We start from the raw sequence: 24,566 nt of genomic DNA, 5'->3' as shown, positions 1-24,566 counted from the left end.
TGGTATCAGACAGTGTTACTTGTGAGAAGAAATTAAAGAAAATTATAAGGCAAGACAAAGAAAAAAACTAAGGACTATATAAAACAGTGGTAATATCTGAAACAATTATGTAAATCTGCTAATACAAAAAATGCATTTTTTTGGTAAGGCAGCCAAACACAAGCAAATATAAGGTTTGGAAAATGAAATTCATCGTGGACGTTTTGGAGTCCGCATATTGAATCATTCTTCTAGGGTGAAATTAACTGTGCGTGCACTATTTTCAACAGTTTAGATAAGAGATTTCTCTCTGAATAGGTTATTAAACTTCCTCTGTGTTTGGATGACCAACAAACCTATGAAAGACAAATTCCGCTTCCCCCTGAATTTCCAATTTCTTTAACGGCTGAAGTACAGGAAGCAGAATCAGGCGTGGAGAATCCCCTGGGCCTTTCAGAGAAACAAACGGAGGAAAACATTCCTGCATCACTGAATGGTAAGACTAAACCCTCCCTACACTCTTCTCAGGGTTAGTAGACCGTTTTTAGCATTCTTTTCCTAATATGTCCAGTTGTGTTATATTGCAGAAAACTGAGAAAGACATTTTATTTATTTTTATTTTTTTTTAATTTACTTATTTGTTAGAGAGAGAGAGCGAACGAGCACAGGCAGACAGAGCGGTAGGCAGAGGCAGAGGGAGAAGCAGGCTCCCCGCCGAGCAAGGAGCCCGATGTGGGACTCGATCCCAGGACGCTGAGATCATGACCTGAGCCGAAGGCAGCTGCTTAACCAACTGAGCCACCCAGGCGTCCCTGAGAAAGACATTTTAATTAGTGTATTTCTTACTATGCCATGCTGCTTAAAGAGAATGTATTCATTGACAAGAATATCAGTTTCCATAGAGCATAATTATTAATTAATTACAATCAAATATAAAATTACTTAATTGAAACACAAGTCTTTCTCCATGGCGTTACGGCTCTAAAAATACTTTTTTAGTTTTTTGGAGAGACAAGTTGACATTTTTTTTTTGGTCCTTAGTTCTAGAACCAAGCCTTCTTGGTTGCTTCCAAGAGTGTTAACCAACAGATGGCTATGAAAGAGAAAATATTCTCAGAAGTTTTCAAATAATATAGTTATTTTATAAATCTCGGTTTTCAACGACTGACTTAATCAAGCACTAAATAAGCAAATAACATTCTTTGTACGATTTAATGTATAGAAGTTTCAGCCTACAGAAGGGAATATACTAGAGATGACTATTATTTTTTGCAAGGTAATTATTTCCTTTACCAAAAGATTCAGAAGATTCTCTAACAGCTTGGATGTCCTAACAGTAATAATAGTGTTAGAAGCAAGAGTGAGGGATGGATCGTTGTCGTAATTATATTACTTGTAGTAAAGATAGTAGCTCTTACAGTATTACCAGCGTAAGACTAATGTTAGAAGGATTACCACTAATAATAATTACGTGATGTAGGTTTTTCACATGCCAATATTGTGGTAGGGACTATATTCTTTTGTTTGGAGGTTATCAAATATTTTAAACATACTGTGCAGAAAATAACATAACATAAACCAATAATCAGTACCCAGCTGTATCCATTCTTGCTATTTTGATATATCTTGCATTTTTTCTTCACAACTTTTCTTTTAAAAAGTAATATTTTACATGTGATTAAAGCCTTCTGTGAACTGCTTGCTCATTCTGTTCCCAACCCTCTGAGACTTATTGATCATTCCCATGTATGTTTCAGTACATTTCCTACATATGTATGTACTTATAAACAATGTATCTTTTCTATGTTTTTAAGATTTCTGTTGAGTAACCATGCTTTGTATCTATTTCTGCAAATTCATTTTCTCTCAGTATTATCCTTGACATTTGCACAACTACACACAAACCTGCATGTATTTTTGGTTTATTGATTTTACTGCTGTATAATTGTATATGTGGTAATATGCATGATTGTAACAAACTTTATTTTTATTTTATTCGTTGTTTCAAGTTTTACTCAGTTGCAAACAAGATTACAGTGATTACTCTTGGACATGTCATTCTTGTGCACGTAGGTACAAGTTTCAATAGAGTAAAAGATATTTCCTATCCTGGAGAGGAACCACTGAATCACAGGGCACACACTTTTAAAATTTCTAGCATAGTGACACTTTGCTATCAAAGTAGTTGTATCGATTTGCCCTTCTAACAGCTGGGTAGGAGTTGGTTTGGTTCGCATCCTAACAATCTTCATTATAATTAATTTTGCCAATTCAGTTGCAATGCAGTATCTCTTTGTTTTCATGAGAATATCCCTGAATATGACTGAGTTGGAGCATTTTTTTTTTTCATATCTTTCTGTTAATCATGTGTGTTTTGTTTTCTGTGAATTGCCGATACCTAAATTTTATTCACTTGTCCTTTGGGTCATTTTTAAAACTTTTTCTTATTGAACTGTAAGAGTTCTGGACCTTTTTTTTTTTTTTTTTAATGTGGGATGACTCATGGGAAGCATTTGATTTCTAATTCAATCTTTGATTGCTATTGATTATTCAATCATTCTATTTAATTCATTTGAAAAACTACTTGAATTAAATTAGTCATAGTAGTACATATTATGTACATATTATATACAGATGTATATAATGCAATATAATGTTATATATACATATATTAAATATATAATGTAATATATTACATATTATACACATAATATATGTATATATATGTTGGTATACATAGTATATTATCTTTAAAGTTTATTTCCTTTTGTTACAGTTTTATTGAACAGAGAATATACTGAGATTGTTCAAAACAAAATCTGCCTCCCATTGCAGACTATTTCTTCTCCTTGGAGGAAACTAATGTTTTTTGTGTAGTGTTCAATAAATGTTTTATGTCTCTAAAAGGAAATATGTAAAAATACTATTATAATTTTGAAATACCCCTAAATTTACAATTATGTTCTTCTTTTCATTATTAACATTGGTTAACATATGCCTTCTTTGTTTTTCTTTACCATCTTGGTTGAATTTTATCTTTTTATTCATTTTTTTAAAAGTATACAACTGCTCTTCTACCTCCATTAAGACTTTCTCTCCATTGATCTTTTGTTTTTTGTGTTTATTATTTTTTTGCTCCTAATTTCTTCTGTTACCTTTTAATCTCCTTGATTGGAAAGCTTAGGTATTTATCTTCAGTTTTTATTTACCCATGTGTGAAATCGTCAGTTCTGACTAGATCTGTCCATTTATCACTGTAGTTCTGTCAAATATTGCTTTATTTATTTTAAATGTGTTGTTAAATGCCTGTAATTTTATGATTATTAACTTTTGTTATTATTTAATATAGATGTAGTCTCCCTCTATGTTTATGAATGCTTCAATTTATTTTTTAATTTTTTAATTTATTTTTATTTTATTTTTTTAATTTAATTTCTTTTCAGTGTAACAGAATTGATTGTTTATGCACCACACCCAGTGCTCCATGCAGTACGTGCCCTCCATAGTACCCACCACCGGGCTCCCCCAACTCCCACCCCCATCCCTTCAAAACCCTCAGATTGTTTTTCAGAGTCCATAGTCTCTCATGGTTCATCTTCCCCTCCAATTTCCCTCAACTCCCTCCTCTCCATCTCCCCATAATGCTTCAATTTATATTCTATTCCTTCTGATATTAATACTACCACCTGATTTTTTTATAAGTATTGTTATGGCATATATTATTTTTCTAATATTTATTTTAAGAATTTAAAACTCATCTGTGGTGTTCTTTTGAGTATGGCTTAACAGCATAAATCTAGATTTTATATTTGCTCTCAAGACAAATATAAAATATAAACTATTCATACATAGTTTTAGTTAATATGTGTCTTTTAACAGGTGAGTTTAATTTTTTGTAAATACTGATATTACTCTTACATTGGTACTTGCGGATAACATTTTTTGCAGTTTATTTTTGCCATCTTATTTCTTTGCTTTTTAAAAATACTTACTGAATTTTTCTTTAACTGAAAATAATTTTCTTTATTTTGTTTATCCTCTACTGTTTATAATCTACATATTTTATTGATCATTATTTCAGATGTTATCCTGAATTTTCTCATCTACATATTTAGCTGAAAATTGTTTTAAAAAATCTAGTTTCATCTGATTTTTCTCTTCTCTTCCTGAGCATGATAAGGACTTTTATTATGTTTGACCTACCCATCAAACATCTCCATGTACTCTCAAGTTATTGTTGGCCATGCTTCCAGGTCACTCTTTTATTCAACAGAAAACTTAGTTGTTTGTTTGTTTGTTTTTTTAAATTCTCAATAGAAAATTAATTTACTGACATATTTGGTCAATACTTGTGCTTCTTAGTATTTTTATGCAGCTTGTCTCCTCTCATTTTTCTTCTTGTTGAAAAAAACTGTTAGTAATTCATTGAGAGTTTGAGTCTGTAATGTGGTAAACTGTGTTAGCCCTTGTATGTCTGAAAAGTCTTTATTCCTTTCCTACTTTACTCACTTTTCCTCATCGCCATCATTTATCCATATACATGTTCTAGGGTGGTAGTAACTCCCTCGCTATTTTTTTGTGTGTCTTTGTGTATCTATTGCGGCTGATGAGAAGTTGGTATAACATGGGTAGCCATCAAATGATCTTAAGAAGGGGAGTGACTTGGGGTGCCTGTATGGCTCGGTTGGTTAAGTAGCTGACTCTTGATTTTGGGTAAGGTCATGACCTCAGAGTCCTGGGTCCAAGCCTGAGTCAGGCTCCTCGCTCAGTGGGGAGTCTGCTTGAGCTTCTCTCCCCCTTGCCCACTCCCCTCCCCCTGCTCATACATTCTCTCTGTCTCGCTCTAAAATTTAAAAAAAAAAAAAAAAAAAGTAAATCTTTAAAAAAAGAAAGGGAAGGATGTATTTCAATTTCTATTTTAGGTGGTTCCCTCTGGTAATTTTTAGGAAGGTTTATTTGGGGAGGAAAAGTCTAAAACCGGATCAGTTTGGAAAATACTAGAGTAGTGTTGGCCACAGAAAAGGGCCTGAATTAGGGCAGTGACAGTAAAGCTGGAGAAGAGAGTTTAAAGTTATAGAGTATTAAAGATGTGTAAAAGAATGACTATAGGACAAAGAATGAAAATGTCCCTGTTGGTTGGTTGGATATTGATGGTGAGGGATCATTAAGGAGGATTCCTAATTTTTTAGCATGGCTAGACATGGGTATTAACCAGCAGATAATATGAAATAAAGGAAGAGGGACAAGATTAGAGGGGAATAAAACAAACGAACAAACATGAGCTTTATTTTGGACCTATTGAGTTGAGATCCCTATATTGTATCCAAGTTAAAATGTTTAGGAGACCGTTGGGAAAGTGGGAGAGATATGGAAAGTAGGGAGGAAAAATGTGTCCATTACAGAGACATAAACACATAGACTACAGAAATTGCTAAGTGGTTGAAGAGTCTGTAGAGTGAGGGAAGTGTTGGGTCGAGAGTATAGGTCAGGGAAAAAGCAGAGATTTTTAGGAAGAGATATGGGATCCCTGCCATAATGGCCAGACCTGAAGCTGCTGTATTTGATTTCCTAATGAGATATGCCTTCTTGTCTAATTCTGCCTATCAGCTGGGCAACACAGAGCTTCATAGTCAACTTCTGGTGGTAAATGTCTCTTGTGCCTAGTGTTGCCCAAATGCATCGGAGATTATGCCGTGCTGAGCTGAGTAAAACTCCACTGATTGCCATGCTCCGTTTTTAGGAGCCCTGCTTCCTTCCCTAAGAGCTGGGTCCAGTATAAGCCCTGAGCTTCCTTAGTCATACTTGACCTGTTTCTGTGTGAGTAAACTATTATCATCCGCTAATGATAACTAAGATACCATCACCTCCAGACAACTAAATGCCACTTTATAATTATATACACCTGGGAACATTATATTGAAATTTTATATACAAAATTCATACATATTGAATTATGTCATCTGGTTTGAAACAAATATTTGGTAAAATAAATTAGATATAAGATACAGTAGTCCTCCCTTATCTGTGGCGAGGATGCAGTCCAAGATCTCCAGTGGATGCCTAAAACCCCAGATAGTATTGAACTCTGTTATACTTTGTTTTAGTTATCAATTAGGTACAGTAAGAGATTAACAATAACTAATAATAAATTAGGACAATTATAACAAAGTATTTTAACTAAAGTTCTATGAATGTGTTGTCTCTTTTTCTCTCTGAAAATATCTTACTGTATTGTGCTTACCCTTCCTGAGAAAATTTGAGATCATAAAATGTTTATGTGATGAGATGAAATGAGATGAATGACTTCAGCTCTGTGACGTTGCCTTTGGCTACTACAGACCTTCTGACGAAATGTGCGTCTGTAACATGGAGTCCCTTTCTTCCTCCCTCCTTCCCTTCCTCTCTCTCTCTTTCTCTTTTCTTCCTTCCCTCTTTCCTTCCTTCCTTCCTTCCCCCCTCCCTCCCTCCCTCCTTCTTTCTCCTTCTTTCTTTCTTTTCTCTTCCTTGTTTTTTTATTTTTAATTTTTTTTTCCTCCCAATGCTTTAGTATTAAGCATGGAACTCAAAATCTTATTTTAGAATTTTTAACTTTTGAGAAAGTAGCTTCTGACTTAACAGTAATAATATTTCAGTGATACTGACATTTTAACCTAGTTTTAGGATACTGAGCCAAAGACTAGAAGCAATTACTCTTAGACCATTTTTCATCGGACCATTTTTGCTTTCTAGTTTTTCCTCAGGGTACTGTGGCTTTATTTTCCACACCTACTGCACTGTGCTCTGAACTTGGCTTTTCAAATGCTGCCTGCCCTCAGTTCCCCTAACAGGAGGACAGGTGACACTCCAAGCAACATGAATACTGACACAATCAGTATGAGAATGCTATGTACTGGGAGAGAAAGAATCTTTCTGCTTCAAGAAAAGTCTTGGAAAAGGCTGATTTGCATTTGCTCTGCTCTGAGCTCAGAAACTGATTCCAGCTTCACATTCAAAGACTGAACAGGGACATTTTGCTCCTATTCAGAATAGATTTATACAAAAAGAAAACATACAAATCTCTTCAAATACATGTCTCTGCTACATTGCTTATATTTATTTATTTTTCTTAGTGGCTTCCTAAACATATTATTAGCAGTTAATATCCCCCATGGGTTTGTTTTCTAATATATCAGGGCTGTGCTACAGTACGCTGTTTCTGCCACTGATATGTTGCTAAGAGATTTAATAATGGGTAAACAAACACAACATGTGGTAATTCATTTCAAATTAAAAGTTTATTAAACTCTGGCTTGATGGCTTTCTGGCTATTTACAATTAAAGGAGCAAACCTTAGGGAAGGGGTGACCACGTGATGTGCTCATGGCTGCAACGTTCCTCTCTGAAAAATATGTTTATGATCTTCCACAAGCTGTCCCACATTGATAGGCTCCATACGTAATCTGCTGAATCTACCCTAGCCCCCAAATCATGAAAAAGTGAGTAATGTTCCCTGCAAGTGCACACACGCTTACACACACACACACACACTCTTGAGAGGATTCTGAATTTAATCCCAAGGTTGATATTTTAAGTGATGATCAGCCTTGCAGATAGGTGGATGCCTGAGGCCAGAAAGTTATTTCTGAAAGGCTGGAAGAAGAGAGCCACCATATAACTTTTGGGTTATTACCATCTTTTAAGGCTGTTTTACTTTTTTAGGGGGCAGTCTAGGGAAATATTTGTTATGCTTGATAATTTCGTTTTGTATGTGCCTACATTGCATAAACAATGGTCTCTGGCAACATCTATATATGTTTCGTGATGCAGAATTCATTTCGGGAGAGTTTTATTGTGTAACCACTGTCAACAAAGCACGCTGCTAAATGCTCTGGGAATACAAACCAAAATAACATGCAATCCTTGACTATGGGGGTTTACTTGAGCCCAAGCTTACTCTTCCACTGAGAAACACACACACACACACACACACACACACACACACACACACAAATATATATACACATTGAATAGGTGGTGGAGAGGTCTACCAGCACTCTATTTACATACAGGACCAGCAAACCTTCTGGGACAAACTTCAGACTTGGAGAAATGAAGCAGATGCAATTAGTTAGCTAGCTAAGAAAGAATAAGAAGAAAGATAGATGAAAGTGGACATGTATGCTGTCTGTCAATCAGACTTGTTCTCTAGCTCAGTTATCTTACAGTGGAATTCCCAGGGAGAGGGGGACTGTGTGGAAACACTCACCAGCCTGATGAAAGAGAGAAACTTTTCTATGAAATTATGTAAGACATGGAAGTATACACTATAGTATAGCACATACTATCCTGTGACACATTGAGTTGTTATCTACAAATGCTGTGTTCTCTATACTACAATTCAGTAATTCAAGTTGTTCCAGAGCCCACCATGGGACAAGCTAAGAAGGCAGATAGTGAGCTCATGCAAAGTGCTCTGATAAACTCTCAGAAACAAATGAGTGGGGGCACCTGGGTGGCTCAGTGGGTTAAGGCCTCTGCCTTCAGCTCAGGTCATGATCTCAGGGTCCTGGGATCGAGCCCTCATCGGGCTCTCTGCTCGGCGGGGAGCCTGCCTCCTCCTCTCTCTCTCTCTCTCTCTCTGCCTGCCTCTTTGCCTACTTGTGATCTATCTGTCAAATAAATAAATAAAATCTTAAAAAAAAAAAAAAAGAAACAATTGAGTGAGCTTTTGGAAGTGGGCGCATTGCATGAACACTTTTTTTTTTTTTTTTTTAATGCAGTATATTTTAAATTCCATATTGTGGTGATCTGGAAAATATGTGTTAATTTCACAATTTTGACCTGGGGTTAGAAAGGTAGTTTGGAGTTCAAAAGGCAGGCATTGATGGAAATGCTTTTGGATAAAAGAATAGCCATAAGAAAAGTTAAAAAGTCAGAATGGTACAAAGTATATTTGAAGAACAATAAGGAACCATCGGATTCCAGCATACATATGGCGGTCCATTTGGGCAAAGCATAACTGAAGGCAAGAAATCCAGTAAGAAGGCCATTGCATCAGCCCAAAGAAGAGGTGGTAAGAGCTAGAGGTAGGATAGTGGCAGTGGAATGTAATCAAGAGGGTTCATTTAAGAGAAGGGTTAAACTGGAGCCAACAGGATTTGGTAGACAAATAGCTGCACCATAAAAAGAAACAAACAAACAAAAACCATTATAATTATAGTCAGGAGATTTCTATCTCAGGTATCTTGGAAAATAGGTTGCCCTTATCAGAGACGAGGTACCCAGAGGAGCAGGTTTCAGATAAAAGTTGGCCAGTTGGTTTTGATCAAATTAAGTTTAAAGTGTTGGGGAAATTAAGAAGACTGTGACTAGCTTGGGGTTGAAAAAAATGGATTTAAACTCAGGAGGGACCTATGGGTGTCATCCTAATAGGGATGGGGCCCAAACCACAGAACAAAGAGTGGAAAAGCTACAGGAAAACCTTAATTTAAGGGATGGATGAGAGAAGAGGGTGAAGCAAATTTCAAAGGAGCACCCTGAAGAAGTAGAAGGACCAGGAGGTCTGACATCATGGGAGCTATGGAATTTTAAGAACCTCACGAAGGGGAGAGGGCGGTCACATCAGTAAAATACTCTGTGACAGCATGACTCAAACTTTAAATGCACACACATCACCCAAAGATCTAGTTAAAATGCGAGTTCTGATTCAGTAGGTCTGAGATGGCCATTAGACTCCTCAGCTCCCATATGATCCATGTGCTGTTGGTACAGCCAAGAACCTCACTTGGCCATAGCAAGACTCTGGAAGACTGACTCAGGCAAAGATGAAAAGACAGCTTGCTTTGAAAGCAAAGTTCATTTTGATGCCTTTTGAGGGAACACAAAAGAAACGAGGGCACAAACCAAACTGCAATGAGCAGAGGAGGGAACAAGAAGGAATTAAGGCAGTGCATATAGAAGACTCTTAAAAATGAGAAGGAAAGAGTTTCAACAGCAGCTTCATGGAGTCAAGGGTTGAGGGAAGATTGTATCTTTTTTTTTTTTTTTGTAATGTCTGAACACTTACTCCTCTCTTGATAAACGATGGGAAAATACCTACAGGAGGAAAAGTCAAGAATGCAGGAGAGAGGGAAATTGCTGGAATGAGTTCCTATCATAAGCGGATAGATGGGAGAGGTGAGTCCTGGGAAGGAGATAGTATAATTCTTCCTCCGAGGTAAAAGAGAGAAGAGAAAAAAGCAGAAGAGTGTTGAAAAATTCTCTGATATTTTCTATGTAAGAAAAAATTTTAAAAAAACATAAGCAACCTTTAAAGAAAAAAAAAATCTTTGTGAAATTTAGGAAATGTAATAGATCACTGAGAAACAATGACGTTATTTGAAATTCTAATTTCAAGTGTCTTAATCTTGTTAAATACTTTCCCTTCTGGCCCCTCTCAAGATAAGCTACAGTTTTCAAAGTTGCTGGAGGTTTTGGCCTCAGGACAAAATAAGGATAAAAATGGCTCTGATACCTTCTGGAAAGGCTGAGCCACCCAAGTGTAGAAAGCACCTACTTCGAGGGAATATGCGTTAATTGTGGCACTCATTTTTTATACAGCGTTATTAAGAAATAATGGGACCACGTTTTACTGCTTCCAGATGGGTCAGTGATATAGGGGTCAGATAGATGTTCTCTGGGACCCCCATTAGAATGGTCCCATGTATCCAGGAAATCCAATCCAAAGAACCTTTGAAATAATAGATTTCCACTCTGATATCTGATTATTTTTTGCTTCAACCTGTGATCCTATAAGGGTACTCCATATTCCTTTGTCAATGGGCCACTCATCCATCTTGGGAAGTGTATTTCTTTGGGAGTATAGACAATTGGATGAGTCCATTTTCTCTTGCTTCCTAGAGCTTCCTTATCAATGATTATAACATAAGTATTATCATATACAAGAGAAAACAAAGAACCACTGTTTATTCTTGCATCATGTGCCATATATATTGAAATCAATTAATACTGTCGTGAGCCTTTTCTTTCTTTTTTTTAAAGATTTTATTTATTTATTTGACAGATAGAGATCCCAAGTAGGCAGAGGGACAGGCAGAGAGAGAGAGGAGGAAGCAGGCTCCCTGCCCAGCAGAGAGCCCGATGTGGGGCTCGATCCCAGGACCCTGGGAGCATGACCGGAGCCAAAGGCAGAGGCTTTAACCCACTGAGCCACCCAGGCGCCCCGTGAGCCTTTTCATTATAAAACCAGATCACTCGAAACTGACTTAAAAAAAAAAAGTTAAATCCCACTTGAAATTAACCAATATGTTGATAAATCCTGAAGGAAGTCTATTCATACTAAAATATTAATTTGCCTCTATCTGTGGTTCAAGAAACCTAATAAGAACAAGGCTTCTTACATCTGCCTATACATTGACTCCGCCATGGAGCTTTCAACAAATTTTCTTGTCTAGCCTCTGCCCCAGAACAAATGGATCAAATTCTCGGGGTGGAGGGGGGCAGGACCCAGACATTGTTATTCTTAGAAAAACTCCGTCTGGTGATTCTAATGTGCAGCCAGAGTTGAGAAACACTGATGTGCAGCTGTTGATTGCTCTGGTGTTCTTCAGTTCCTACAAATGGAGCAAGGTGATTTCCACCTTAGGGTACACGTTGGTGCTATTTCCTCCAATCGGAAGAGTCTTTTCCTGCCTAGTTTTTCTTCCTTGATAATCTGGCTTCCCAAAGAAGGAAGGCCCTGTGCAGTGCCTCCACTGAATTCCCCCAGAGTTCTTTCCCTTCATAATTATGACAGACTCTTGTCTAGTCCACGCATTCTGCCACTGTCCCTGGCAGACAATAATTGGTCAGCCAAGATTTGTTACATGAATGGGTGAATCAATGACAACTGATTGGAGGAGAGAAGGGGTGGGGGGATGGGTGAGCTTAGTGGTGGCTATTAAGGAGGGCACGTATTGCATGGAACACTGGGTGTGGTGCATAAACAATGAATCTTGGAACATTGAAAAAATAAAATGAAATTTTTAAAAAATGACAGTTGTGGATTAGCAAAGCCAAGAAATGCAAAGGAATGGTTTTCACTTGGCTGTGAATAGGGACTAATAGGGACTCGAGGTCCGAAAACCGGTGTGAATCACAAGTTTACTACTCAGTAAACTTGAGCATTTGTGAAAATTTGTGAGGTCGTTTCCTTATGTATATGGAATAAGACTAGTAATGACTGAATTTTCTACTTGCAAGTTTGTGGGGAGAGTCAAATAACTTACTAAATGTTCTAGTAATTCATTAATCTTTTAATTTGAAACTGTTCTCTGTTACGCAGCAGAAATTCTACAGTCCTCTCCAGCTTTGGTTCCTAACGATGAGAATGAGGGCAGGGGGTGGCCTAACTATGGTGTGCACTGCAGCCTTACTTCGAATGAGACACCCTGAGAGGGACTTTGAAACAGACGTGCTCTTAGATATATACATAGGGCCTCCCTTCATCGCTAGAGACGAAGCTTTGAGCTTCTTCTCAAAGCGTGAGCTCTGTGTCACCTTCATGCCCTTATTGACTTGACTAAACCTTAGAAAATGCATTGGTGGGTATTAAGGAGGGCACGTATTGCATGGAGCACTGGGTGTAGTGCATAAACAATGAATCTTGGAACACTGAAAAAAATAAAATAAAATAAAATAGAATAAAATAGAATACAATTTAAAAAAGAAGATTCATTGTAAAGAGGTACAGCCGGACTCCAAACTCCATGAGGGCAGGAATCTTTGTTTTGCTTCTTCGTGTACCAATTGCCAACAGCAATATTGCTAAATATCATAGATATTTAAACATCATAGATTCTCAGTGAATATTTGTTAAATGAGTAAGTGAATAGGGTTGAGTGCCATCTGGGCTTCCAACTCCTGTCTATGGAAATAAGTCAAGCGGACAGTTTATTTTATTTTTAAACTAACATAGTAAAACTGACTTTCTTAGAGTGCCAATGTAATTTAGATTTGTGTGATTTGCACCACAATTGGGATAAAGAACCATTCTATTGCCTGAACACCTTCCTTTTCCTTTCTACTATCTGCTGCAGGCTGGTCCTTACACCCCTCACTCCACCCCACCCCTAATCCCTGCTCCTCCTTGATCTCTTTATCATCCCTAAAGTTTTGTATTTTCCAAAATTTTCATAGGGTATATAATTTTTTTTTAATTTTTTATTTATTTTCAGCGTAACAGTATTCATTGTTTTTTCACCACACCCAGTGCTCCATGCAATCTGTGCCCTCCCTAATACCCACCACCTGGTTCCCCCACCCTCCCACCCTGCCCCTTCAAAACCCTCAGGTTGTTTTTCAGAGTCCATAGTCTCTCATGGTTCACCTCCCCTTCCAATTTCCCTCAACTCCCTTCTCCTCTCCATCTACCCTTGTCCTCTATATTATTTGTTATGCTCCACCAATAAGTGAAACCATATGATACTTGACTTTCTCTGTTTGACTTATTTCACTCAGCATAATCTCTTCTAGTCCTGTCCATGTTGCTACAAAAGTTGGGTATTCGTCCTTTCTGATGGAGGCATAATACTCCATAGTGTATATGGACCACATCTTCCTTATCCATTCGTCCGTTGAAGGGCATCTTGGTTCTTTCCACAGTTTGGCGACCGTGGCCATTGCTGCTATAAACATTGGGGTACAGATGGCCCTTCTTTTCACTACATCTGTATCTTTGGGGTAAATACCCAGCAGTGCAATTGCAGGGTCATAGGGAAGATCTATTTTTAATTTCTTGAGGAATCTCCACACTGTTCTCCAAAGTGGCTGCACCAGTTTGCATTCCCACCAACAGTGTAAGAGGGTTCCCCTTTCTCCACATCCTCTCCAACACACGTTGTTTCCTGTCTTGCTAATTTTGGCCATTCTAACTGGTGTAAGGTGGTATCTCAATGTGGTTTTGATTTGAATCTCCCTGATGGCTAGTGATGATGAACATTTTTTCATGTGTCTGGTAGCCATTTGTATGTCTTCATTGGAGAAGTGTCTGTTCATATCTTCTGCCCATTTTTTAATATGATTATCTGTTTTGTGTGTGTTGAGTTTGAGGAGTTCTTTATAGATCCTGGATAATTTTTTTTTTTTTATCTCCCACATTTTCTTCCTTTCTTCCTTCTTTCTTTCCTTCCTTCCTTCCTTTTTCAAATTCAGTTAGCCAACTAATAGTACATCATTAGTTTCCGGTGTAGTGTTCAATAAATTATCAGTTGCATATAACACCCAGTGTTCATCACATCACATGTCCTCCTTAGTGCCCATCACCCAGTTACCCCATCCCCCACCCACCTCTGCTCCAGCAGTAGGATATGTCATCTTTTGTTGACACTGCTTTTGTTTTTAGTCAGCATAGTGCCTTTGAGGCTCATCTGATTTGTATGCATCAATAGTTCATGCCTACTCATGGCTGCATGACATGCCACTAAATGAATGTACCAAAGTTTTATCTTTTTGCTTATTAAAGGACATAGCAGTTGTTTCCATTTTTGGCAATTATGGATAGAGTTGCTATAATTATTCATATACAAGTTTTCATGTGAACATAGTGTTCACTTCTCCAGGAGATATACAGGTAGATATACAAGTAGAATTGCTGGGTTGAATGGTATATGTATTTTCTTTTCTTTCTTTCTCTCTTTTCTTTTTTCTTTCTTTCTTTCTTTCTTTTTTTTTTTTTTTTTGAGAGAGAGACAGTGAGCAAAGACAGGGAAAGGGAGGATCTCAAGCAGGCTCCATGCTCAGCGTGGAGTCTGTGGCGGGGCTTGATCTCATGACCTTGAGATTATAACCTGAGCCAAAACCAAGAGTCAGACTAACTGATTGAGCACCCAGGGACCCCGCTGGTATTGTATTTTTAACTTTATAAGAAGCTGACTCTTTTACAGAGTGGCTAAATTTACATTTCCATGAGGACCATATGAGAGTTTCAGTCGCTCTGCACCCTCATCCAAACTTAGTATTGTCGTTTTTTTGTTTTTTAAGTCATTCTAATTTGCATTCAAATTAAATTTGAAGTCATAATTTCAATTTGTATTCTTTTAGTGGCTAATTTTATTAACCATCTTTATATGCGCTTAGTGGTCATCCATATTAATCTTTGATAAAGTATCTGTTTAAGTCTTTTGCCTATTTGGAATTGGGTTGTTTGGTTTTTTTGTTGTTGTTGTTGAATTTTGAGAGTTCCTTCTACATTCTGGATGCAGATCCTTTGTGGGAAAGGTGGTTTGCAAAGGAAAGGGGGTTTGTCTGTAGTATATCTTTTTATTTATATAAATATTTATATAAATTATTATATATATTATATAATAATAATATGCAAATAAATATAATATATAATATATAAATAAATATAATTTATATAAATCTTTTTAAAAAGATTTTATTTATTATTTATTTGAGAGAGAGATAGACCGAGGTAGTGAGAAAGAGCACGAGCAGGGAGGAGAAGGAGAAACAGACTCCCCACTGAGCAGGGAGCCTGATGCAGGGCTCAATCCCATCCTAGGATCATGACCTGAGCCGAAGGAAGACAGTTAACCGACTGAGCCACCCAGGTGCTCCTGTCTTTTTATTTTCTTAACAGTGTCATTCTCAGAGCAAAGGTTTTGAATTTTGATTAAGTCCAATTTACCAATTTTTTCAATGTATTGTACTTTTGAAATCATATCTGAACTCTTTAGCTAATCCAAGTCACAATATTTTCTTTTATGTTTTTCTTCTAAAACTTTTTATTTTTTTTATTTTTTATTTTTTTTTTTAAGATTTTATTTATTCATTTGACAGACAGAGATCACAAGTAGGCAGAGAGGCAGGCAGAGAGAGAGGAGGAAGCAGGCTCCCTGCAGAGCAGAGAGCCCGATGTGGGGCTCGATCCCAGGACCCCGGGATCATGACCTGAGCTGAAGGCAGAGGCTTTAACCCACTGAGCCACTCAGGCACCCCTTTCTTCTGAAACTTTTATAGTTTACATTTTATGCTTAGATCCATGATCTAATTTGGAGTTAGCTTTTGAATAAAGTGTGAGGTTAAGGTTGAAGTTTTTTTTTTCCCCCCCTTTTTACATATGAGTATACAGTTGCTCCAATACCACTTGCTGAAAAGACTGTCCTTTCACCACTGAGTCACCTTTAACGCTTTGTCAAAAATCAGTTGGCCATGCATGCGCGGTTCTGTTTTCAGGATGTCATCGGGGGCCTGGTGAGAAGGCTCTGCCCAATGTGTGCAGTTATGCCCAACCTAAGCCATGAGTAGAGGCAGGATGGAGGGCAGCGGTGGGAACAGAAGCACAGATGGAGAGTAGCTGAAGGTCTGTAATACTGGAACTCAGAACAGGGAGCCATGGACAAGCTGGTCACTAGAGCTTAGTTAGTGTGTTCATTATTTATGAAGAGACCTACCGTGTGGGAGTCAGAGCTCACAGATGTGTGGCCGGTTTTAGACAAGTCTCCACATCATGTGCCCTGAAGATTTTAGGCCACCATTCCCTCCTGTGTAAGATGAGAAAAGGAGACACTGTTAATTATCCCAGAACACAGTGGTATATATATATTTTTAGTTAGTAATCTGAAAGTTAGTCGTTACCTTGCTTCTATGGAAAAGTTATGAATCTGATATTTGAAAGTAGTTTGTATGACTTTGCTTTGGACAGTTTGAGTTGAGTTTGTGGAGAGACTGTCCCAAAGAATTTCCCGTTAGGCGTACCTCTTTTCACTCAGCTAGCTTTTATATTTCTAGAAAGTATGCCCTAGATTTTAAGAATGTGGAATGGCCACTTCAGAACCACCATTCGGTGAGATGTTGGGGCAGTTTTTAGACACGATATTTATTTTTGGGAATTTCTCGATTTTGAAATAGCATAAGCGAATACAAGTTGGTTAACCGAATGCAAAATTGAACCTCAGGGACCCACAGTATGTTTCAGAGTGATTAATTTGCATAAAAAGGTAATTACCTGCAGTTTTAAGATGCCTTTACTTAATATATCAGGGAAATGGATCAAATGTTTTAAGTCATAAAAATGCTGTAAAATGTTTTAAAATAATATAATTTTTTAAAGTGGCAGATGGTCAAGATAAATCAATCCTTCCTTCCATTTCTCCTTCCTTCCTCCCTTCTTTCTTTCCTACCAACGAAGTCATCATTTTGTAGCCCTATTTACAAACTAAATAAGATTTCCAATAGCTGCAACACTAAATTCCCCAAATTGGGGGTCAGCTGGGAAAATTCCACAGATATGTTAATTGTTAATTGGAGGTGTAATATATATATACACACATATATATGAATATATAATAATATATACAATATATAATTTATAATATAATATACTAATATATATTATATTAGAAATAAAATAAATATATACTACATTAATATATAAATATATAGTAACATGTAATATAAATATACAATATTATAAATGTTATGTATTATTTATATTATATAAATATAACATAAATATATTTATATAAATACATTTATATGTATATATGTATTTATATGTATTTATGTATTTATGTAAATATATGTATGTATAGAAATATATTTACATTATATAAATATATTATTTATATTATAAATAATATGATAATATATATCATATATTATATATATTATAAACACAACATTTGTTTTCAGCTTTGTCTTATTTTGTGAGCTTCTTCCCCGTCCACTGCAGTTAATTATAACAACAGTTTCTGGTCTGATCCACTTCAATCTCAAAGTCATTTCAGAAAACTGCTGGAATTGAAAAAGCTTTAAACAGTCATGCAGGTCTTTAATTGTAAATTAGTTTTGACAGAACTACGACGCACAGTCCTGCCTGATCCCAGAGTGATGCTAGCTGACAAGCCCTCACCGCTCCAGGAGCAAAGGAACATGTGGAAGGAATTGTTGTTTTACGTTTCACAGCTTGTCATTTCCTCTGCAGGGCAGCCCCTGCCCCCTTCGAGAGATCCTGACACCCATAAGGGAAGTGTTCCCACTGTTGTAAAGGAAGTAGGGAAGCAGTTTAACGCCAAGGAAGGAGGGAGGAGGGTGTGTCAAAAGGATCTGGGGGACACAGAGACGAGATGGGCTTAAAACGTTTCCAGCAGGTTACAATCTTTGCTGTGTTGCCTCCTTTCATGAGAAAAAAAAAAAATGAAAAATTATTTGGAAGCGTCCAAAAAATTCTAGGGGGTGGTTGGAAGCAAGCTTTTAAAAATTCTTTTTTTTTTTTTTAAGGAAGCAGCAATAAAAATGAACGTGTCACATGTGAATGGTTAAAATAAAGGTTCGAGGGATAAGTACAAATACGTGCCTGCTGCCCTATTCCAATATGTTTCTAATTACAGAGTGTGTGTGGATTAGATTGACAACAGCAGATTACAACTTGTGTTTTCAGGACATTTTACACCCTGGCCGTTTTATTTGGTCTCATATAGTCATCACACTCCTTTTTCCCTCTGTACCTGTGCTATTAAGCAGCACAGTGAGGAAACGTAAAAGGGCAACTGGGTTGCATTATCTTTGGAACTGGCTTGTCGTTCTTCCCACTCCATTGACGTAGGCCATTTCAAAAAGTTATGGATATTTGAGGAGTCGCTAATAAAGTCATTTTTGAAAATACTTTTTATACTTCTTGAAATAATTAAACGCGTTTTTCAGGATACATATTTTTCTGACTGTGGTCTTTAATACTTACTCCTCTCTCTACACACACACACACACACACACACACACACACACACCCCCTGCGTGTGTGTGTGTGTGTGTGTGTGTGTTCCTTTGTCTATTATGGGAAGCTGGTTGACGAATGCAGGCATGCCCTGTATATTCAACCATCACTCCAACAAACATACAATCCACAAAAATAATCTGAGTTTTCCTTGACCAATCTCTTATTTAATCTGTGGGTACTCTGTGCCTCAGGATTAGATGAATATCCTTACAAAGGGATATTGCGGAGGTATATATTGATGACGAATAATATCGTAGTTCTTGACTGAATATGAGACACCACAACTGACCAGGTTGGGAATATTTGACCCTTCCTAGAAAGCCTTGGGAGCGGTGGTTTAGGAAGGTCAGAACAGGTCACTGTAGACCTGTGATAAGACATGCTCGCCTTTAGCCCCACTCTTTTTTTTTTTTTTTCTTTTTTGCCCCACTCTTTGATCAGAGCATTCCCAGAAGTACCCAAAGCTAAATGTACACTCTAGACAACTGGGAATTAAGGAACTGTGAGGATAAAATGTACTAAATGGATTATGATGAGAGAAACCATGGCTGAGGAGAACTTGCTCCCTAGACATGACAAAGCGGCAGACTCTCCGACATGGCTTTACAGTTGTTCTAGTTTATAGTACTGATTTTAACTACCAGCTCTTTCATGTCTTAAATATTATTTTGTTGTGGTAATAACGCGAGATCCACCCTCTTAACAAACGTTTACGTGTATAATACAGTGTTGTTAATCATATGGCTGATATTGTACAGAAAATCTCTAGAATATTCTCATCTTGTAAAATGGAGACTATGCCCATTGATAAAAGCCACCCATTTCCCCTTCCCTCCATGATGCCACTCTCTGATTCCCTGAGGTTGACCACTGTAGATGCTTCCTGTAAGTGGCATTGTGAGTAGGCATTGCTCCTTAGAAGACACACTATGGGCTCTTTGCGCAAGTCTTTGGCAGAGAGCATTTCCTTTGGTCCAGTACTGTCCTTGTCAACCTGGTGAAAATAAAAGTTGAAATGAAAAGTAAAAGGTATTGTGAGTCATCACATGAATAAATGGGTTCATTAACTCTCTCTAAACATGAGTCCGGCTTTGAACACTTTAATGGTCTGACTCATTTAGTTCACCTTCTTCCAGGGTCTAACTTCCTATGAACAGATGATTGACTTTGTTCAAAGTGGAAATAATTAGAATCAAAAGGGATAATAATTTTTAAAACTTTTTTTTAATTTTTATTTATTTATTTGACAGACAGATATCACAAGTAGGTAGAGATGCAGGCAGAGAGAGAGGGGGAAGCAGGCTTCCCGCCGAGCGTAGAGCCCAATGTGGGGCTTGATCCCAGGACCCTGGGATCATGACCTGAGCTGAAGGCAGAGGCTTTAACCCACTGAGCCACCCAGGTGCCCCAAAAGGGATAATAATTTTATTCAGAATGATCCACTCAGTCTAATTAAATGATCCACATGGAATAAGGAATAGGAAATATAAATTAGAAAAGAGGATTTTGAGTCAAACAATATTTCTTTTAGCATGAAGTAGGAGAAAGTCTATCTCTTGGAATTATACTTATTTCTTAGAAAAATCAGTCAGGTCTTGAATGCTGACACCTTGGCAATGAATGATGTAAGGACTTGGTATTACATAACAGATGGTCTTTGACTAGGGCCAGTGAGTTCAAACCACCTTTATTTGCAAAACCACAACTATTTTTTGGTGAAGATTATTTACTGTAACTTGTTAAATGAACACTGGACCTTAACTATTCACTAGGATCTCGAGCATTTAGAAATTTGTAGGTTGTAAGTTTTAGTGAAAAAAATCCTGCAATGGTTTTGACATGTGTAGTATAAACATATAGAAGGCATAATGCTAGTTTTAAAGGCACTGATGGGTCCTGTAGGGTAGTGAAGAGACATGGGTCGTGAAAACATTATTTGGTGAAAAACAGTTATACAAAACCCTAAACTGCAAATATTTTTCCTTTCATTCTATCCACCCTCTGTTTTCAAATAAATTCTCATTAGTTAGTTTCTCTATGGTTAGGCTGGTGTCTTGTTTTTATTAGTGTTAAGATGACGTCAATTACACATGCATGCCCATATTCATGCATAAATGCACATAGAACTTCCTGAGGCCAAGTATGAAAACTTACAATGAAAGAAAGTTTTAACTGAGTGTAGTGAACTCATTGTTGGAGACACCACCAGGAGTTCATCATTTTGATATTTTCCCCATAACACATGTCCTGCTGGATAAAACCAATAGTTGTTGAATACCTGGTTGGCAAACAATTTCTCTCAGTCTGCAGCTTGCTTTTTCATCCTCTCAATGGGGTCTTTCATAGAGTAGAGACTTTGAATTTTAATGAAGTTCAATTTATCAATCTCCTTTAAGGGTTTAGGCTTTCAGTGTCAAGTCTAAAAACTCCGTGTCTAGCCCTAGATCCTGAATATTTTCTCCTTTTTTTCTCCCAAAAAGATTATACATTTCAAATTATTTTTAATATAAGGAATGAGGTTCATGTCAATTTTTATTTTATTTTATTATTATTATTATTTTTGGTCAAGAGATGTTTAATTTCTCCAATACCATTTTTTGAAAAGGATATCTTTTCTCTGTTGACTTGCTTTTGCACCTTTCTGAAAAATCAGCCATTGAACAGATTTCTTGAACTTTTTTTCTGCCTTCTCTGTTCTATTCCATCGATTTATGTGTCTGTCCCAATGCTACACAGTATTAATTACCATAACTATATAGTGAGGCTGTGTAATTCTTTTCACACACTGTTGGATTCAATTTGCTAATATTTTGTTGAGGGCTTTTTATGGTGGAGAGGGACAGAAAGAGAGGGAGAGAATCTTAAGCAGACTCTATGCCCAGAAAGAAGCCCAAAGCAGGGCTTGATTTCACAACCCTGAGATCATGACCTCAGCTGGAACCAAGAGTCAGACGCTTAACCAACTGAGCCAGCCAAGCTCCCCTTGTTGAGGATTTTTTAAGTTTCTGAGAGATAATGGTCTGTACTATTGTTGTTGATGTACTTTGCCTTGTGTTGAGGGTGTCAGGGTTATAAAGACCTCTGTAAATGATTAGAAAGTGTTCATTTCTTTATTTTCTAGAAGTGATTAAGTAAGATTTGTGTTAATGCTCCTGTATATTTTGGTAGGATTGTCTAGGGAAACCATCTGGGCCTGGGAGTTCAAAATTGTCAGTTTAGTTTATTTAACAGCTGTAGGACTATTCATATGATCTATTTCATCTTGGATGAGTTTCTGTTATTCTTAGTAGTTGAGGAGTTGGTCCATAAAGTTATTTAAGGTAATTTTAGGTATTCCTTTATTTTTCTTTTTAATGGCTTCAATATCTGTAATAATATTCCACTTAATTCCTGGTATTGGTGAATTGTATCTCTTCTCTTTTTGTCTTTGTCAGTCTTGCTAGAGGTTTATTAATTTAGTCAATTGTTTGGAAATTCAATTCAATTTCACTGGCTTCTATTCTAATCACTATTATTTTCTTCCATTTACTTGATTTGGTTTTATTTTGCTCTTTTTCTAGTTTCTTTAGATAAGATCTTAGATTATTGATTTTTTTCTTTTCCTGACATAAGCATTTAGTGCTACAGATTTCCCTCTCAACATTACTGTGTCTGAATCTCACAAATGTTGATCTTTATTTTTATTCAGTTCTATTTTTTATTGCCTCTGAGATTTCTTCTTTGACCCATGGATAATTTAGAAGTGTGTTTAATTTCCAAGGGCTTAAAGTTTCCCCTTGACATTCTGTTATTGATTGCTGCTCAGATTTCATTTTGATCAGAGAAAATATTCTATTCAATTATTTTCAGTTTGATGAAGTTTCTTTTATGGCCCAGGATACATTTGTGAATGATCCACAGGCACTTGGAAAAAAAATCTGTATTGAGCTGTTGTTGGGTAGAGTGTGTGTGTGTGTGTTTAAATTGGTACTGTTTGTTGATTGTGTTGTTCAAATTTTCTATGTCCTTGATGACTTTGTGTCTAGTAGTGCTATCATTTGATGAGAGGGGAGTGTTGAAGTCCTACACTATAATTGGGAATTTTTCCATTTCTTTTTTGAATCCTATCAGTTTTTACTTCTTGTCTTTTGAATCTCTGCTGTTCACTGCATATGTATTTAAGACTGTTATGTTTTACAAGTAGATTGATAATGTAATTATTATTCCTCTCTGTCTATAATTGTTTTTGCCTTGAACTCTATTTTATCTGGTGTTTTATCTGATGTTAATTACCTATTTTATTTGATACTAATATAGTCAATCTTGCTTTTTATTTACTTAAAAAAATTTTTTTTTAATATTTTATTTATTTGACAGAGAGAAGTCACAACTAGGCAGAGAGGCAGGCAGAGAGAGAGGAGGAAGCAGGCTCCCTGTAGAGGAGAGAGCCTGATGCGGGGCTCAATCCCAGGACCCTGAGATCATGACCTGAGCCGAAGGCAGAGGCTTTAACCCACTGAGCCACCCAGGCACCCCTCAATCTTGTTTTTTAAAGATTAATGTCAGCATGGTACATCTTTTTTCATTTTTCTTTTTCCTTTTAATCTGTGTCATTGAGTTTGAAGTATACTTTTTAATAAATAGTTTATAATTGGTCATGTCTTTAAATTCAGTCTGCCAATATCTGCCTTTTAATGATATAGTTAGACAATTTAGCTTTAAGGTAATTATTGATAGGGCTTAAGTCTGCCATCTTAAAATTTGTTTTCTCATTATGTCTTTTTTTAAAATTTCTCTGCTCCTCTTTACTTCCTTCCTGGGTATTGCTTGAACACTTTTCGGGATTCCATCTTGATTTATTTTTGTTTTTTTAACATATCTCTTTGTGTAGTTTTCATAGTAGTTGCTCTGTGTCTAGCAATGTAAATATGTGATGTATCAGTTTCCTGGTGTCAATATTTTGCCTACTTGAGTCAAGTGCAGACAGCTTACTTCCATTTAAGTCTCTTTACTTTCACCATTTTAAAATATAATTGTCTTGAATAACACGGTGTTATAATTATTGTTTCAATTATCAAACATGATTTATAACACCCATAAGGAAAACAAGAGTACATATGCACATTCGATGATTTCTCCATTTTTCTCTCTCCAGATGCTTCAAGATTCCTTCTTTTGTCATTTCCTTTATTATTTCATGTTTGAAGAGCTTCCTTTAGCCATTCTTTAAGGATAGGTCTTCTAGTGAAAAATTATTTTAGTTTTCCTTCATCTGAGACCATATTCTGCTTTTATTCCTGAAGGGTAATCACTGGATATAAGATTTGTGGGTGGTGATATTTGTCTTTCAACATTGGAAAAATGTGCTATTTTGGTCTGTAGTATTCAGCTTGTGCTGATGGTGGGACTCCACCAGACCCTGCTGGTAACCCCTGAGAGGAAAGGAGCTTTTCCAGGTCTGACCACCTTGTGCTCTAGGTGGGGAAGAGGGTTTCCTGCCTCAGGTTGTTAAGAGGCGTCCTAGTCCAGTCACTAGTAGCAGCAGGATACACCTGCTAGTGCCACTCAGCCACCTGTTGTGTCTTGGTGGGGGAGGGCTGTCTCAAGCAGCAGGGAAGGAGAGCGTATCCCCTGGATGTTCATTCCAGTCTGGCTTCCGGGTTATCCTCCTCTCCAGTGCTACTGGAATCACTTGGTGGTATTGGTGGGACTTCTTTTTGAAAAGTAGGTGAAAGAACCTACATAGAGCACTATCTGGTAATAAGATGGGTTTGAGGACGCTAGGCCTGGGTCTTCTGTTGGGTAGTTGGAGGGTGGGATTAAGTTGCCTTACCCTACATTGTTGCTCCAGTCCTGGGCTCAATAATCACAT

At 37.0% G+C, this 24,566-nt stretch overlaps 1 protein-coding gene across 1 annotated transcript in view; it reads left to right on the top strand.

The window, feature by feature from the left end:
* The window catches only part of LOC308344413 (uncharacterized protein), a gene marked incomplete at both ends in the record, with an annotated part of 299,357 nt that overhangs the window by 100,546 nt on the left and 174,245 nt on the right, over nt 1-24,566 (top strand). Inside the window, one exon of the mRNA XM_080805961.1 lies at nt 298-475. Within this exon, the coding sequence (XP_080662087.1) occupies nt 298-475 (178 nt within the window). The remainder of the gene's footprint in view (nt 1-297; nt 476-24,566) is intronic.

The sequence above is a fragment of the Martes martes genome (genome assembly GCF_963455335.1).
Source record: "Martes martes genome assembly, chromosome: 6".
NCBI lineage: Eukaryota > Metazoa > Chordata > Mammalia > Carnivora > Mustelidae > Martes > Martes martes.
This window is presented reverse-complemented; position numbering and strand designations above follow the sequence as displayed.